At 42.7% G+C, this 12721-nt stretch overlaps 2 protein-coding genes across 2 annotated transcripts in view; both read right to left on the bottom strand.

Annotated features, from left to right (window-relative positions):
* The window catches only part of LOC118422673 (TLC domain-containing protein 4-like), an 11847-nt gene extending 8415 nt beyond the window's left edge, over window positions 1-3432 (bottom strand). The window contains exons 1-5 of the mRNA XM_035830361.1: window positions 3243-3432; window positions 2874-2963; window positions 2379-2437; window positions 1989-2080; window positions 1546-1619 (exon numbers count right to left, since the gene is read on the bottom strand). Coding sequence (XP_035686254.1) covers window positions 1546-1619; window positions 1989-2080; window positions 2379-2437; window positions 2874-2963; window positions 3243-3394 — 467 coding nt within the window. The 5' untranslated portion in view covers window positions 3395-3432. The remainder of the gene's footprint in view (window positions 1-1545; window positions 1620-1988; window positions 2081-2378; window positions 2438-2873; window positions 2964-3242) is intronic.
* A 6673-nt stretch (window positions 3433-10105) lies between these two features.
* Window positions 10106-12250, bottom strand: LOC118422679 (E3 ubiquitin-protein ligase TRIM9-like). Its single transcript, XM_035830370.1, has 3 exons — window positions 12060-12250; window positions 10919-10983; window positions 10106-10520 (listed from the first exon to the last, which is right to left on the bottom strand). The coding sequence occupies exons 1-3, from the start codon at window positions 12145-12147 to the stop codon at window positions 10311-10313; spliced, it is 363 nt and encodes a 120-aa protein (XP_035686263.1). The 5' UTR covers window positions 12148-12250; the 3' UTR covers window positions 10106-10310.
* Between the last annotated feature and the right edge of the window lie 471 nt (window positions 12251-12721).

Raw genomic sequence — 12721 nt, 5'->3', positions numbered from 1 at the left:
TTCATTTGCTGATTTTTATGGTGGAATGCATCGTTTATCGCAGACATTAAAACAGAAAGGCCCACAGGCTAAAACTGATCGTATTAGCGCCAATACGTTTTAAATATCGTTTCATCTTTGAATTTAGCAAAGATCCCTTTTACATTCTTTGTTAATTAGTTGTAGCTGGTTAACCAGTATATTTTATGTGCACATTGCATAACACACAACAAAATAAGTGACCAACTCTGGTCTTTTGGATTGGATAGTGATACAATACACACATCGTCTATAGCAGGATTCTCTGGATGTTTATGAAATATTTAAGTCAGGCTTTACAACTAATCAAGTGACAATAGGAGGTGAAAGGGTGTGTTCTTTGTTAAATCTTGGCGTGGTATAGATGTTGAAACGCTTTGCTGCACATCTTGCCGAACCAGTAAATGTTCATCCCATAGATAATGGGGGTCAAGACTACGACGGCAAAGAATAGTAACGGTCCGATTTCGTACAGCTCTCCGGTTGCCATTGGTTCCGCCAGTTGAAACCACAGAGGTACGGTCATCACACGGCAGGTGAAAAACGTCACCAGCATTAGGATTCCGTTCAGCAGGTACAGACGAGAATGCTCCTGACCCAGCGAGTATAAAATCATCCTGGAGATGAAAAGGTAGACGTGTGTTAATCCCACGGAACGGTTGTGTTTCCTGTTACCCGACCAACCCAAGCAAAAGCTCGCCGACCCTAGTTTGTTGAGTTTTCTTGTCCACCGCTGGTATTTTTTTTTTTTTTTTTGACATGATCAAAACGTTGTAAATCATTTTCCAATACGTTCTTCTCATTTCTGTTGCTACAGAAAATGTGATTCAAACAAACTCTGAAACAGTCCGGCATTGATGAACATAACAGTGCACCAAAGACTCAACATCTGAAGACATGAAATAGTACCAAGTTGAATGCAAACTGATTTAAAGTAAATCTGTTAGAAAATTGTGACTTCTATATCTGATTGGCGAAAAGAATGCCACTGCCAATTAGATCAAGGAGGTACACAACCTGAATGAATGATTTTATTTGTAAAACGTTGCAGCTGGTTAGCTGAATTGCGAGTTACTCACAGGAGTCAAGCATATCTCCACATACATAAATTAGTAAAATCATCGGGAGTAAAATAACTTGACTATTGAATTTCGGCATAAATCTACAAGGCACTCAGACAATTTACACAAAGACAATGTTAGAAAATGCGAGGCTAATACAAAAGAGGACGATCAAGAACCTACAGAACAATATCGTTGGTGTATAGTGACTTCCAAATACACAGTCAGAGTACTAATAGTCTCTAATATAGTACTAATAGTCTAATATACACTTTCAGACACGAGTCGTCACTTGCATACAGCAGATGTGGGATGTGGGATGAAGGGCATCGCATGTCTTTTAAACCTCTGATCAAGAAACACAGGAATTACATGCACGGAATTACAGGAATGATACTACAACATTTCTGAGATGTCATTAAACAATGTTATTCGAGTAGGTTCAGATGTTCCTAAACTGCCTTACCTGAGATTGACAAAGGGAGATGACAGCTCCATTAGTACCCAGAAGTTGCCATAATACGGCAAAGCAGGTATCACCTTCAAAACGGAAGAATCCTGTTAAATCGCCCCTTAAGCTTAATTAAATCACAGGATTACATTTTAGCTCGTCTTAAAAAAAATTCAGGTTGACAAAAATTTTGTTGTGTACAATGAAGCACAATGTACTATCATAATCCTCTATGTCACAGGCATAGAAATCTTGCTATTTACCTTTGCCTGTCGACCAAACTTAACGGTTTAGAAATTTATCGCTTATGCGCGTTGTTTCAGAGATAGGACAGGCTACAAACTCTCAAAGATGTATGATAACATAACTGTCACCTTATAATACCCGATAGAAGCATTAATCCCAACGCTATAGGTGAAGAAAGTTTAACAGTACAATGTACCAAGGAAATAGCTTACGGATCCAGCATATGCTGCTATACACGCGATGGCGTGGTGCACGATCATCAGCCGATCTTGTAGACAAGTATTGAATAACATTAACAGCGTGTCTGTAGGTAAAACGTGTAACGTAAAAGTTGTTACAATTGCAAGAACTTGTGGTTCTAAAAATATTTCTGGAGGAATGACGCATGATTTGAAATCTCCCTGTGGAGGCGGCAATACTATTCACTTAGCATCTTCTTTCTCTCTCTTTAGGTGTTTCAAAATGTCCTTTATCTTGTAGATATTCTCTCAATGGTAAAGAGACTTATAAATGACATATTAGGTACATCTGGCAATCTGTCAACATTTCATTACTTCCCAAGGTGGTTGATTCAATAAACACTCTATGTATCACATACGTACCTGCCTGTGCGTATCCCATTATGATACATGTAGCATGTCTGAACGCAGGCGAGTCATGCCTGAATGCGAGAGGAGGTTAGAAGAGCACTGTTAGGTTCAAGTGCAAATCGGCTTCAACATGAGCTTAGGGGTGATTGAAGCTGCCGAGTAGTCGGCCGACCATAGACGTGCTGTATTGTACACTTAGTCTTCTAAATGTAAATACAGCAATGTACTGTGTCAAGATATCCTCCATATTTGAGCCAGTTCAAACTTTTTTCAAGTCCACGGAGCGGTTTGAAATAGTCAGCTTCACAGAAACCAAAAACAGAACGCAACGGAAAGTATGTAGAGACACATCAAATGAGGTGAATTCGACTGGGTGACCTTTCGTAGTATCAGGATAAGTGTAAAATACGAAGCTACGGTAGTACCGATATTAAAATACCAACGCGTGGATAGAAAATAACGCCCAAGGGAGAGATAAAATGCAATGATAAAGAATGGAAAGCTCACCATATCTGAGTGGGAATCGCTTCTCCAGGATACAGAAAGACGTACAAGCCCATACCCCCGGTAACCGCCCCGTGGAAGGCGGACATCACACTGAGGAGGATTTTAGTCTATATTAATTAGCGCAGATAAGAGTCTTGTATTATCTCTTAATATCCTAGTCTCCTGGGACTTACAAATGTCGATAACTTAACAAGGAACTGCTCTGTTAAATTTGTTAGCTTGCAACAAAGGGACTTTAAGCTGTGTCCTATACTTCGATACATTCATCAATGTGCTATATATCGCTCTATTTAAAGATTTCATTAATAAAAGTCCACGTAAACGCATGCAAGAAAGTGATCTTTGGACTCAGTAAAATAAGATAGATACCGGTTTCTCGTTACAATCTGTTTGTCTAGAGGCAAAGTAGCAAAAACAGGGGACGCTTTCCTCAACATCCAGGGGGCCAGCCACTTGAAGATGGCGAGATGGGAGAAGAAACTAGCGACTATCGTCATGATGTGGTAGCTGCTGAAAGCCATCGTGGAGCGGTGATGTACTATTGTACGTGCTGTGGACACTTGTCCCTCGACGCTGTCACGTGGTGAACACTGCGTGGATTCTCGCTTCCACGCCCATCCTGAAGCTCATTTGTAGTCACCTGAAAGAAGAAGCCCCTCCCCTTTCGGTGACGTGTGCACTCTCGGCTTGCATAATCCTCAGTTATAATTTTTGCTTCGTAATAGTAAGACCTATTCCGTATAGCTCTGTCACAATTAGTGACCGTAGTTCGAGTTAACATAAGTCTGAGTGGTCACGCAAAAGAAAGTGACCCTCATAAGTCGCGCTCTCGGCAAGTTCAAGAGGACAAGAAACGCGAGCGTAAGAGGAAAACGTCGCGTGAAGATAGGGCAAGTACTGCCCCGCCTGCTCCGCCATGCTGGAACGTGTCCGTGCTTGTGTACAACCACGTGCTTCGCCGCCGTCCCCCCTGCCAAAAGTCTGGGGGAGTTTATGCGCCGTATGGCCGGTCTCCCGGCAGCACAGGGGAGTTCTACGCTCCATGGCGGCGAGTCTACTCCTCGGGAGTCTGAGCAGGAGCATTTGTCCGGGCAGGAGCAGGAAGATTTTCCGGAAAATTTAGCGGAGTTGTGTGCCACTTTGGGCGTCATCACCACACAGGAAGTTCAGAACGCACTCCGTGTGGCCTTCAGCATGATGTCTGAAGAATTCCTGGGAGTTCAGGAAGTTCTCGGCTCCTTTGCGGCTTTCGTAGGCGCAAAGAGGCATTCAACGTATCCTTAGGGATGGTTCTGGCAGGAAGACAAGACTTGGAAGGTCGACACATGGTCTCCCTTTTTCCCGGTGCATCGAGTGTTATACACCGGCAATGTTCGTGTGTGTTAACAGTAGATGCACAGGGGCACATCGAGAGACATAAGTTTTGCACGGGCGCTGTTCCGCGAGTCGGTTACAGGACAGTCCTAGTTGCAAATGTGCCCCCATCGCTGGAAGACCTTCAGAGAAACTGGTATAATACCAGTTCGGAGATGCCAGTTCTCAGACGCCAAGAGTGTGGACAACGCTGGCGACTACTGGCTACATGGGTCTTCCACGATCGGCACAAGATGGTCGCCGAGTGCGTACCATGCCGTAACGAGTACAACGTGCTGTCCCACTCCGGTAGGTGTGGTTTCCTTCGACTTACCTTTTTAGGTAACGTTACTCGTAACGTACCCTTTGCACGTTGTCCTCAGTTCACTTTACTCCGGTTCCACTTAATTCATGGATGGTGGAGTTGTATTACGTTTTTGTGCTGCATTAAATGCACCGCTAAGTCGGTTTCCACGCAGCAGAATATAATATTTCCCTGCGTCTGACGCCACATATTTTGATCGCACCGTTGAGTCGGTTTTGTTTCCTCGCAACAGAATATAACTTTCCCTGCGTCTGACGCCACATATTTTGATTGCACCGTTGAGTCGGTTTCGTTTCCACGCAGCAGAATTTTATTTTTCTCTGCGTCTGTTGCCACATAATTTTACGCACCGTTGAGTCGGTTTCGTTTACACGCAGCAGAATATATTTTTTCTCTGCGTCTGACCAGTCTCTCCGTTCGTTAGAGACACGTAGTTACGTTTTCTACGTTTCTAACTTGGGTAGAAGTTGTTCAGCGGTTATTTGCCTCAGTTTTACCTTGAGGTTTCAGCAAGGACTCTGTTTTGTCCTGAGTTTCAGCCACCGATCGTTTCGCTGCATGCGGTTTCTGCAGTTTAGCTGAGGCTTCCTTCATAGGTGCCTCCTTTTTTGCTGTCTTTGAAACAGTTTCAGTCTAGACAGGTGGTTCCCGCTGGTCCGTTGGGACTTACTACTTAACCGCGCCCGGTGCCTCTGCTAGCTAGCTGAGTTTGTTCGGGCAACCTACTGTTTTCGGCGATCGATCAGTAACGTTATTAAACGTTAGCGTCATGTCAGTCACTCAGTGTGTTTTTGTGGCCGCAATGTCGTCCTTGTCAGGCGCTTGATTTGGCCGATCTTTTGTTGGTAATACCCAAATTCCTTTTTTAGCATAGTGAGCATGTATGTCAGGGTTGATATCCTTGTTTTGGGGCTGTTGCTCCGCTAGATGTGCTCACTTTGTGCCTTCGCACAGCAGATTCCTTCTAGAATGTTCACTTCTGTTCACAACAAACTTGTTTACGTCACGTGAGCGCCATTTTGTTTTTCGCTTTTCTCGCGAGATTGCCCGAGTTCTCGACGCCCTCTTGCGGTTTCAGTGTAAACTGCAGTGTTGCATTTGCGTTTGCGGTCCGTTTGAGATTTTATTCCTACGTTGACTGCGGTTTTAGCGGGTTTGCGGTAGTTACCGCTTTTAAATGTCTATTTACTTTTTTCTCGACCGTTTTTTGCCGTACCTTTATGGTTTTTACCATTCTGAGGGTGTGTGGTACCTATGTCGGTATAATATATGGGCAAATTACAGGATTCTTGTGCAAGTTGAGGTAACTTTAAATTAGTTACTAAAATCTAGGAGGTTTTATAAAATTTTAAATGAATAGAAAATGTATTTATATATTTTAAAATAATATTTTAAAATTATTTAATCTTTTTGTGTTTCACACATGTCAGAGTTTTCTGTTCTGGACTGTTTTTCAGCTGGGTTATCTAACCTTTTTTGTGTTCTGAGTTTTACCAAGTTTTCACCATTTCTTGAATGATGGTAGTTTTCAGGTTTTGTTGCACCTGGTTTGACCTTTGGTTGGTGTCAGTGTTTAGCATCACTTTACTGTAAAGGTTTTTACCTTTGAGTGTTTTTCCTAGTTTAGTCTAGGTCTATGCTAACCTTTTGGGAATTTTTTTCCCAGTTTTGGTGAATTCCTGAGTTCAGGAGTAGTTCCTTTGAGTAGGATACTAGTTTGTCTTTTGACAAGAACGGGTCTCTTATTGAGTTCTCGGTTCGCACTTGTTTTACAAGTTTTGAGCAGTCACAGCAGCGACAGTGTTAGTTCTGCTCAGTTACCTACTTTTTCACCTTCTTCATGTTCTCCCTCACTCTACAATATAAGGAGTGTTGGTTTTTACCATAAAGGGCTAGTCAGGACCCCTTTTTTTTGATGGGTCAGTTTACCCCCTTTTTACGTTCAGTCATATGGCACTTTCCCAGTGTCTCAGGGAGAACATCGCGTTAGACAGAGCAGCAGCTCTCTGTTTGGCCTCCCCAAGAGGCATTCGCACAGGTGGACCTTGGGCTCGTTGTAGAGCCTGGCACTCTCAGATGCTGTCCACCTTTCGCAGTGTCACCCTTCTGCTAGGACGCGCGCGTCTCACCGTGTCTGTATCTTAGTTTTTCATCTTCAAGTTTGTCAACTGCCGGGTCAGAAACATGTCTCCAGCCCATCACCTCGCCCTCAGCATGTGTAAGTGTGTGGTGGTGAGTAGTCTCCACATGTCAACCGTCTTCGTGTCTGGCTTTGACATCATGCGAGCACTTCCGCGCCAGATCAGTTCATGCAAGGTTTGTTTTTTTAACTTTTGATCTGTGACACCAGTGTGTTCGTGACCTTACACAAGTGTCCCGGCCTCCGCAAATGGGGAGCATTGGACTTAGTGTATCCCACATATATATTAGATTCTTACCCGGTTTCTGTCCTGGGAGCCTGATCTGTAGGCGTCGCGTACTGTGTCTATTCAGCAGGCCATTCTCGTCTAAAAGATGCTGAGAGTATTCCTACATACAATACGAGGTGCGGGTGTTGCAAATGGCACCGTTCGGGGGCACATCGGCATGCTACCTTGGAGACTCATCCGGTTCGCGCTTTTTTACAGTCCAGTGCCAACAAGTCTGCTCTTGTACCAGTAGACTCCCAGGTCCTTCAGACAACTTTCTCTGTGTGGACGTCCCTGGTGACTTTTGTTCTACAGAGAGTGCTAATCTCTGGAGTAGCGACCATATTGCTCCTAGCGTCTGAAGGCAAGAGCGAAGGAAGTTGCTCCTCTCCACGTAGGGGAAGGTCTCGCTGAGCTGGAGGTAAGTTTATTTGGGACGTTTCAGTGGTCCTGAAACTCCTGCGTAAGTGGGCACCGGCAAATTGTTTCAAACAGTTGACTCTTAGGTGGCTATGTTAGTAGCCTTAGTGTCAGAAATCAATCATTGGCATTGTTAGACTCTAGTCATATGACCTCTTCTAAAGAGAGTTTGTCGTTTGAAGTCTACAGACTGACAAAGACTTCTCGACCGGACAAACCTTCTTATTCTTTGGTTTCTGTCGTAGTTTGAGCAGAAGGAAGTGTGTCCGGTGTTTTATTTGAAAGCATTTTTAGCCAGGACAGCAAAGTTCTGTTCTGATTCCGTTTCAAGAGTGTTCCGCGCATTGGCCAAACCGCACAAGGCAGTGTGCTCAGCCACGATAGCTCGTTGGCTTATATCATTCCTTTCAGAAGCTAGTTCAGTCACATAAAGCTTCAGTGGCCATTCTGTCAGAAGTGCGCCTACCTTTGCTGTCTGTCAATCCGGGGTATCAGTGAAGGTCATTATGCAAGCGGCTAACTGGTCTAGTTCTTAGACCTTTGAAAAGTTTTGACTAACCGTCAAATTTGTTTCACTTTGGTCTTTTTGTTCTGGCCTCCGCTTCAAACTCACGCAGTGTTCACCACGTGACAGCGTCGAGGGACAATTGAAGTTTGGTACCAACCAACCTTGGTGCCGGACAAATGTAATTGTCCCTCGACGTGGAACGTGGTGAAACCCAGCCCAAAATAGTACTGCTGGGGTGCTGCATCTGACTATTCCCACCCTGGGATGGTCGGCCAGAACGGGTTGTGAAGAACTGAGGATTATGCAAGCCGAGAGTGCACACGTCACCGAAAGGGGAGGGGCTTCTTCTTTCAGGTGACTACAAATGAGCTTCAGGATGGGCGTGGAAGCGAGAATCCACGCAGTGTTCACCACGTTCCACGTCGAGGGACAATTACATTTGTCCGGCACCAAGGTTGGTTGGTACCAAACTTCAATTGTCTTCAACCCCAGATCAAACAATGGATGATACAATGTGTGCTCTTTGAATAGGGACACTTAGGGAATGGTCCATTTGATCCGGGTAAGTATTTGGTAATGTTATGACCAGTTTTGAACAGCTTTTCTGACTTTAAGACGTCACTCCACTTTATTAACTGTTACATTCCCAGCTGCATACAGTCGTTATGTTGCGTCAATTATTGGAGTGGACGATAAACAACGCTTTTCTCCTAGACATTGTCCCAAAAATAGAAATAGAACCGTCCTTTTGACGAAGTGGGATTTGAAGAATGAAGGTGTGGCTGCACTGCAATACGACGTATCATTTGTCAAAACAAGAAGAGTCGAAAAGACGAAACACGTGACATAACTAACAAATATTTTATTGTATTTCAATATAACTACGAAAACTGGATACAAAGAGATTTATATGTTTTAACATATAAATCTCTTTGTATCTAGTTTTCGTAGTTATATATTTATATTTAAAAATATCACTTTCTCACTTTCAAATAATATCTGTCTATTGAAACCATGTGAAAATCCAATACCATATACTTAAAGGGTTAATCATTGCCTGAGTAAGTTACAGTACTAGTACGTTGTCAGACTATATATATACCTAACCCAAGGATGTATCTGATGCACTGCAAATGATGCAATATACAAAAGCCACATGATACCATCCGAACTTTGCAAAACTTGACAATCATTGGTATACCATGGTGAGGGAACTTATCGAATCAAAAATATTAGAAACCGGAACATATCGTAACAGTATTAAAGAACGACACATATATGTGTCTACTATGATCTACTATGCACGTGTACAGACAACCTCGCTATGGCTTACGTCACATTTTCAAACTGGGACAGGGCCAGGCAGCTTTTAGTCACAAATAATAAGATATAAAAGACACCAAACTATATAAGAACGTAAAGAGAATAGTCATGGGCATCGTTTGTGTATATTTTTACGTATACATATCTATTTTTGTTTCCACAAACATACATGTACAGCCCGGTCGGGCACAGGTTTGGAAATGTGACTTCAGCCTAACAAGGCGTTTTCTGTGTCAGAATTGTTTCACCTGTAGGTCGTTAATGCCCGACATTACTACAGTTGATCGAATATCGATGCTAGGTTAATACATGGCATTAATATGTTATAAAAGGCAAATCTTAGCTCCAGGAGTTTTTGACGTGATGAGTGCAGCCATTAATCTCAAGGAATGTATTGTTTCCTTGCTTATTACGTGTATCGTAAGGTACCCTCTCAGCTCACTGCACTTGAGTCACGCTTGCGAGGTTCGAAAGATACTCAACGAATTTTAGAGATAAAGGACGAATTTGTTGCTTTTGACAAGTTTTGTGTATTTTGTCGTCTTCCAAGTCATACTTTTACGTATTACGCAATATCTAAATCCTAAAAAAATGGAGAAAATAACAAAACAGTGACGCAGTGAACGAACCCCGCAGTGACCCAAGTTTGACGCAAGTGCAGCGAGAGGGCACCTGTACATTAACATGAGAGTTGACAAATACATGTATCATACATACAGTGGACTCATAAAAACTGATAAATCGTTTTAGTCACATCTTTGACATTGAATACATGTCTATTCTATGTAGTTCAATATTAACTCAACATAGATAGTTCTGAAGCTCAATTTCGGCCGATCTTTTCTCAAATGACCTTGTCAAACTCACTGCCATATATCATTTCCCTTTCCAATGGATAGATGTACAATATATTCACGACCAGAGCACCTGAAGGCAATTTACAAAGTAAATATGGAGGTAAGATTGACCGAAATATATCATCAAAAATTTTGTAATTAACGTAACGTTGTGCTATGTTTAGAAAATGGTTACGTAACGGATAGCATTACTTCTGTGCTAACGTTAGACGCTCAGAAAGGCCTCACAAAGCTCTGTTTTATCTAAACGCTTCTCTCACTGTCTTTCCTCTCCAGTTTAACACCGGAGTCTGACAGGACGTTGTTGTTGTCCAGTAGGTCGATCTTTTCCAGTTGAATCTTCGCGTCCTCCAGGTCGAGATTCAGGTTTTCAAAACTCGGCCGTGTTGGGAACGTGAGCGCCGGCCGATCTTCCGTGGTCTCTCGTACCCGGGCTATCAAGGAGTGGACCGTCTGTAAAATAAATGAATTTTTTTTGTTGACAATTAAAACAGCGGAATCAGGTACTGAAAAGCAAGTAGCAATACCAACACCCTAAGTCTGCTAACTGTAGTCAATATGCTGTATTTTCTTTAAACTTTTTTTCACTTCTCACTTTTTCTTGAAACACATTTTGAATAACTGTAAATGCAGAAACTTTCGCGGTGGTTTAATTTTCGGTGTTTTCGCGGTGGCCGCTTTTTTCCATGGCAGTAGGAGACTAACGTTACAGGGCTGGTGACACCGCGAAATTAAAACCACTGCGAAAAGTCCTTTTTCCCGCTACCACGAAATCAAATCCGCATTTACTATTAATTATGATCAGTGACGGATGAAAATGATGGTCCGTCTGGAGTTCCAGATAAACCTACCTGCAGAAAAGCGGCCTTGTCCTGTTCTTTGAGCGCTTCCCTACTGAACTGTACCAGGCCTTCTCCTGTTGGGTGGGATCATAAGAAAAGGCGGAATGGGTGAGATTGTTCAGCATTATGTAACAGCTGAACTGTTCTAGTGCACTACCGCTAGTATAAAATGGTTATTCAGCGAAGATTGGTACATGTACTACCGTACGTTTCTATAGTGATGACCGGGTTTAGAAGTTGTCATTCAAAATATACCATGTGGGGACATATGCGAAACTTTTGACTTTCAATCCAACCTGTGTAAATTACATTAGGCAGTCCGTCTCATTCATCAAGCTACCGACATCTTTCTCACCGCAGTCGTCCTTCAGTAAGACATCTGGAGCCGCATACTAGTTCATCTTGGGTGAAAGGCCGAAGAAAAGTTATAAAATGGGAACTATGCGGCTGCAGATGTCTTACTGAGGGACGTCTACGGTGCGAAAGATGTCGGTAGCTTGAGGAATGAGTCCACTCTGTGTGTTCACATACGCGTATACAAGTCAGCATGAGGTCCGTATGGATTGCTTGTCGTCTACCAGGCTCCACAGGTCGCAGCGTGAAAAATAATAGAAATTGGACAAATGTGGCCAGATACTATGCCAGCGGAGTTAGCTGGTCACAAACCATACAACTCCGACAGCTAACGCCTCTGGCGTGATATGTGACTATTTTTGTGAAATTTCTACTATTTTTAGCATTACCTATAGAGCATGGTAGAGGTATGACTTCCACACGACCACATGCAGACTTGAATATATACGCACACCTTAACATTCAATCCAACCTGTTTCAATTTGACAGTATTGTGTAATGCTGTTGAAACGCCAAACTCTGTTTTTTTGTATTATGTTTCATCTTATAAGCTGCTAAACGTCCATAGATGTTTGAACGCTTTGTAAACGCTAGTTTACCTTTATCCGTGGGGTACCTATATCCGTTGTATTTGGAAGAGGGCATTTACGGATATCAATTGCATGGACATAGAATTGCAATTTTTTAAACAATTACAATTTCAAACTATAGTTTATCGACTTGATCCTAAATATCCTGTTTTTAAAACAACGGATATAGGATACCCGACGGATAAAGGTGAACTAGTGCTACAGACCTTTACGCTGCTGCCCTTTGTACACCGTGATCTGGTCCTCAAACACACACAGCTTCTTCTCCATCTCACGGTACACCGTACCCAGCATGCTCCGCTCCCGCTGCTCTATCAGCTGGTGCAGCTCCGTGCACTGCTGATGAACCTCCTCTACCAGCCGCAGGCCGTTCACCTACAGTAAACAAACAAAAAAACAAACAAACAAATCAGCAAGAGAAACAAACAAATCTTTGTGCACCAAGTGATGAACTTTCACATGAATGCGACTAGTTTTGAACACACATTTTTAAGACATACAATGAGGCTTCTTCTAAGAGATAACGTCAGATACACTAGGCAGCAAGTACACTCATACCTGTACAGTACCACACCCTTTCGAAAGTCGCTTCACAAAGTTGCCGATCTCTGAATTCCGTTCGTTCAGTCCGCGGATGCTGCTTTCTAGGTCACCCTGGTAAAAAACACATAAGGTATTCACTCTGTACAATGGACATGATTGTTTTCAACACATTAAATAGAGCTTTAAGTACCGGATGTAGTCAATAGAAATTTATCATTAGTATACACACTACTGAGAAACTTCAGAAAGCCACAATATGTCTTAACTAACAACTGAAGGTGGGAAATTCACGCATCCTATGTGCTAAAGTCACTGACACATATAT

The sequence above is a fragment of the Branchiostoma floridae genome, chromosome 9, assembly GCF_000003815.2.
Source record: "Branchiostoma floridae strain S238N-H82 chromosome 9, Bfl_VNyyK, whole genome shotgun sequence".
NCBI lineage: Eukaryota > Metazoa > Chordata > Leptocardii > Amphioxiformes > Branchiostomatidae > Branchiostoma > Branchiostoma floridae.
Note: the sequence above shows the minus strand (reverse complement) of the source record. Positions and strands in the feature narration are given on the sequence as shown.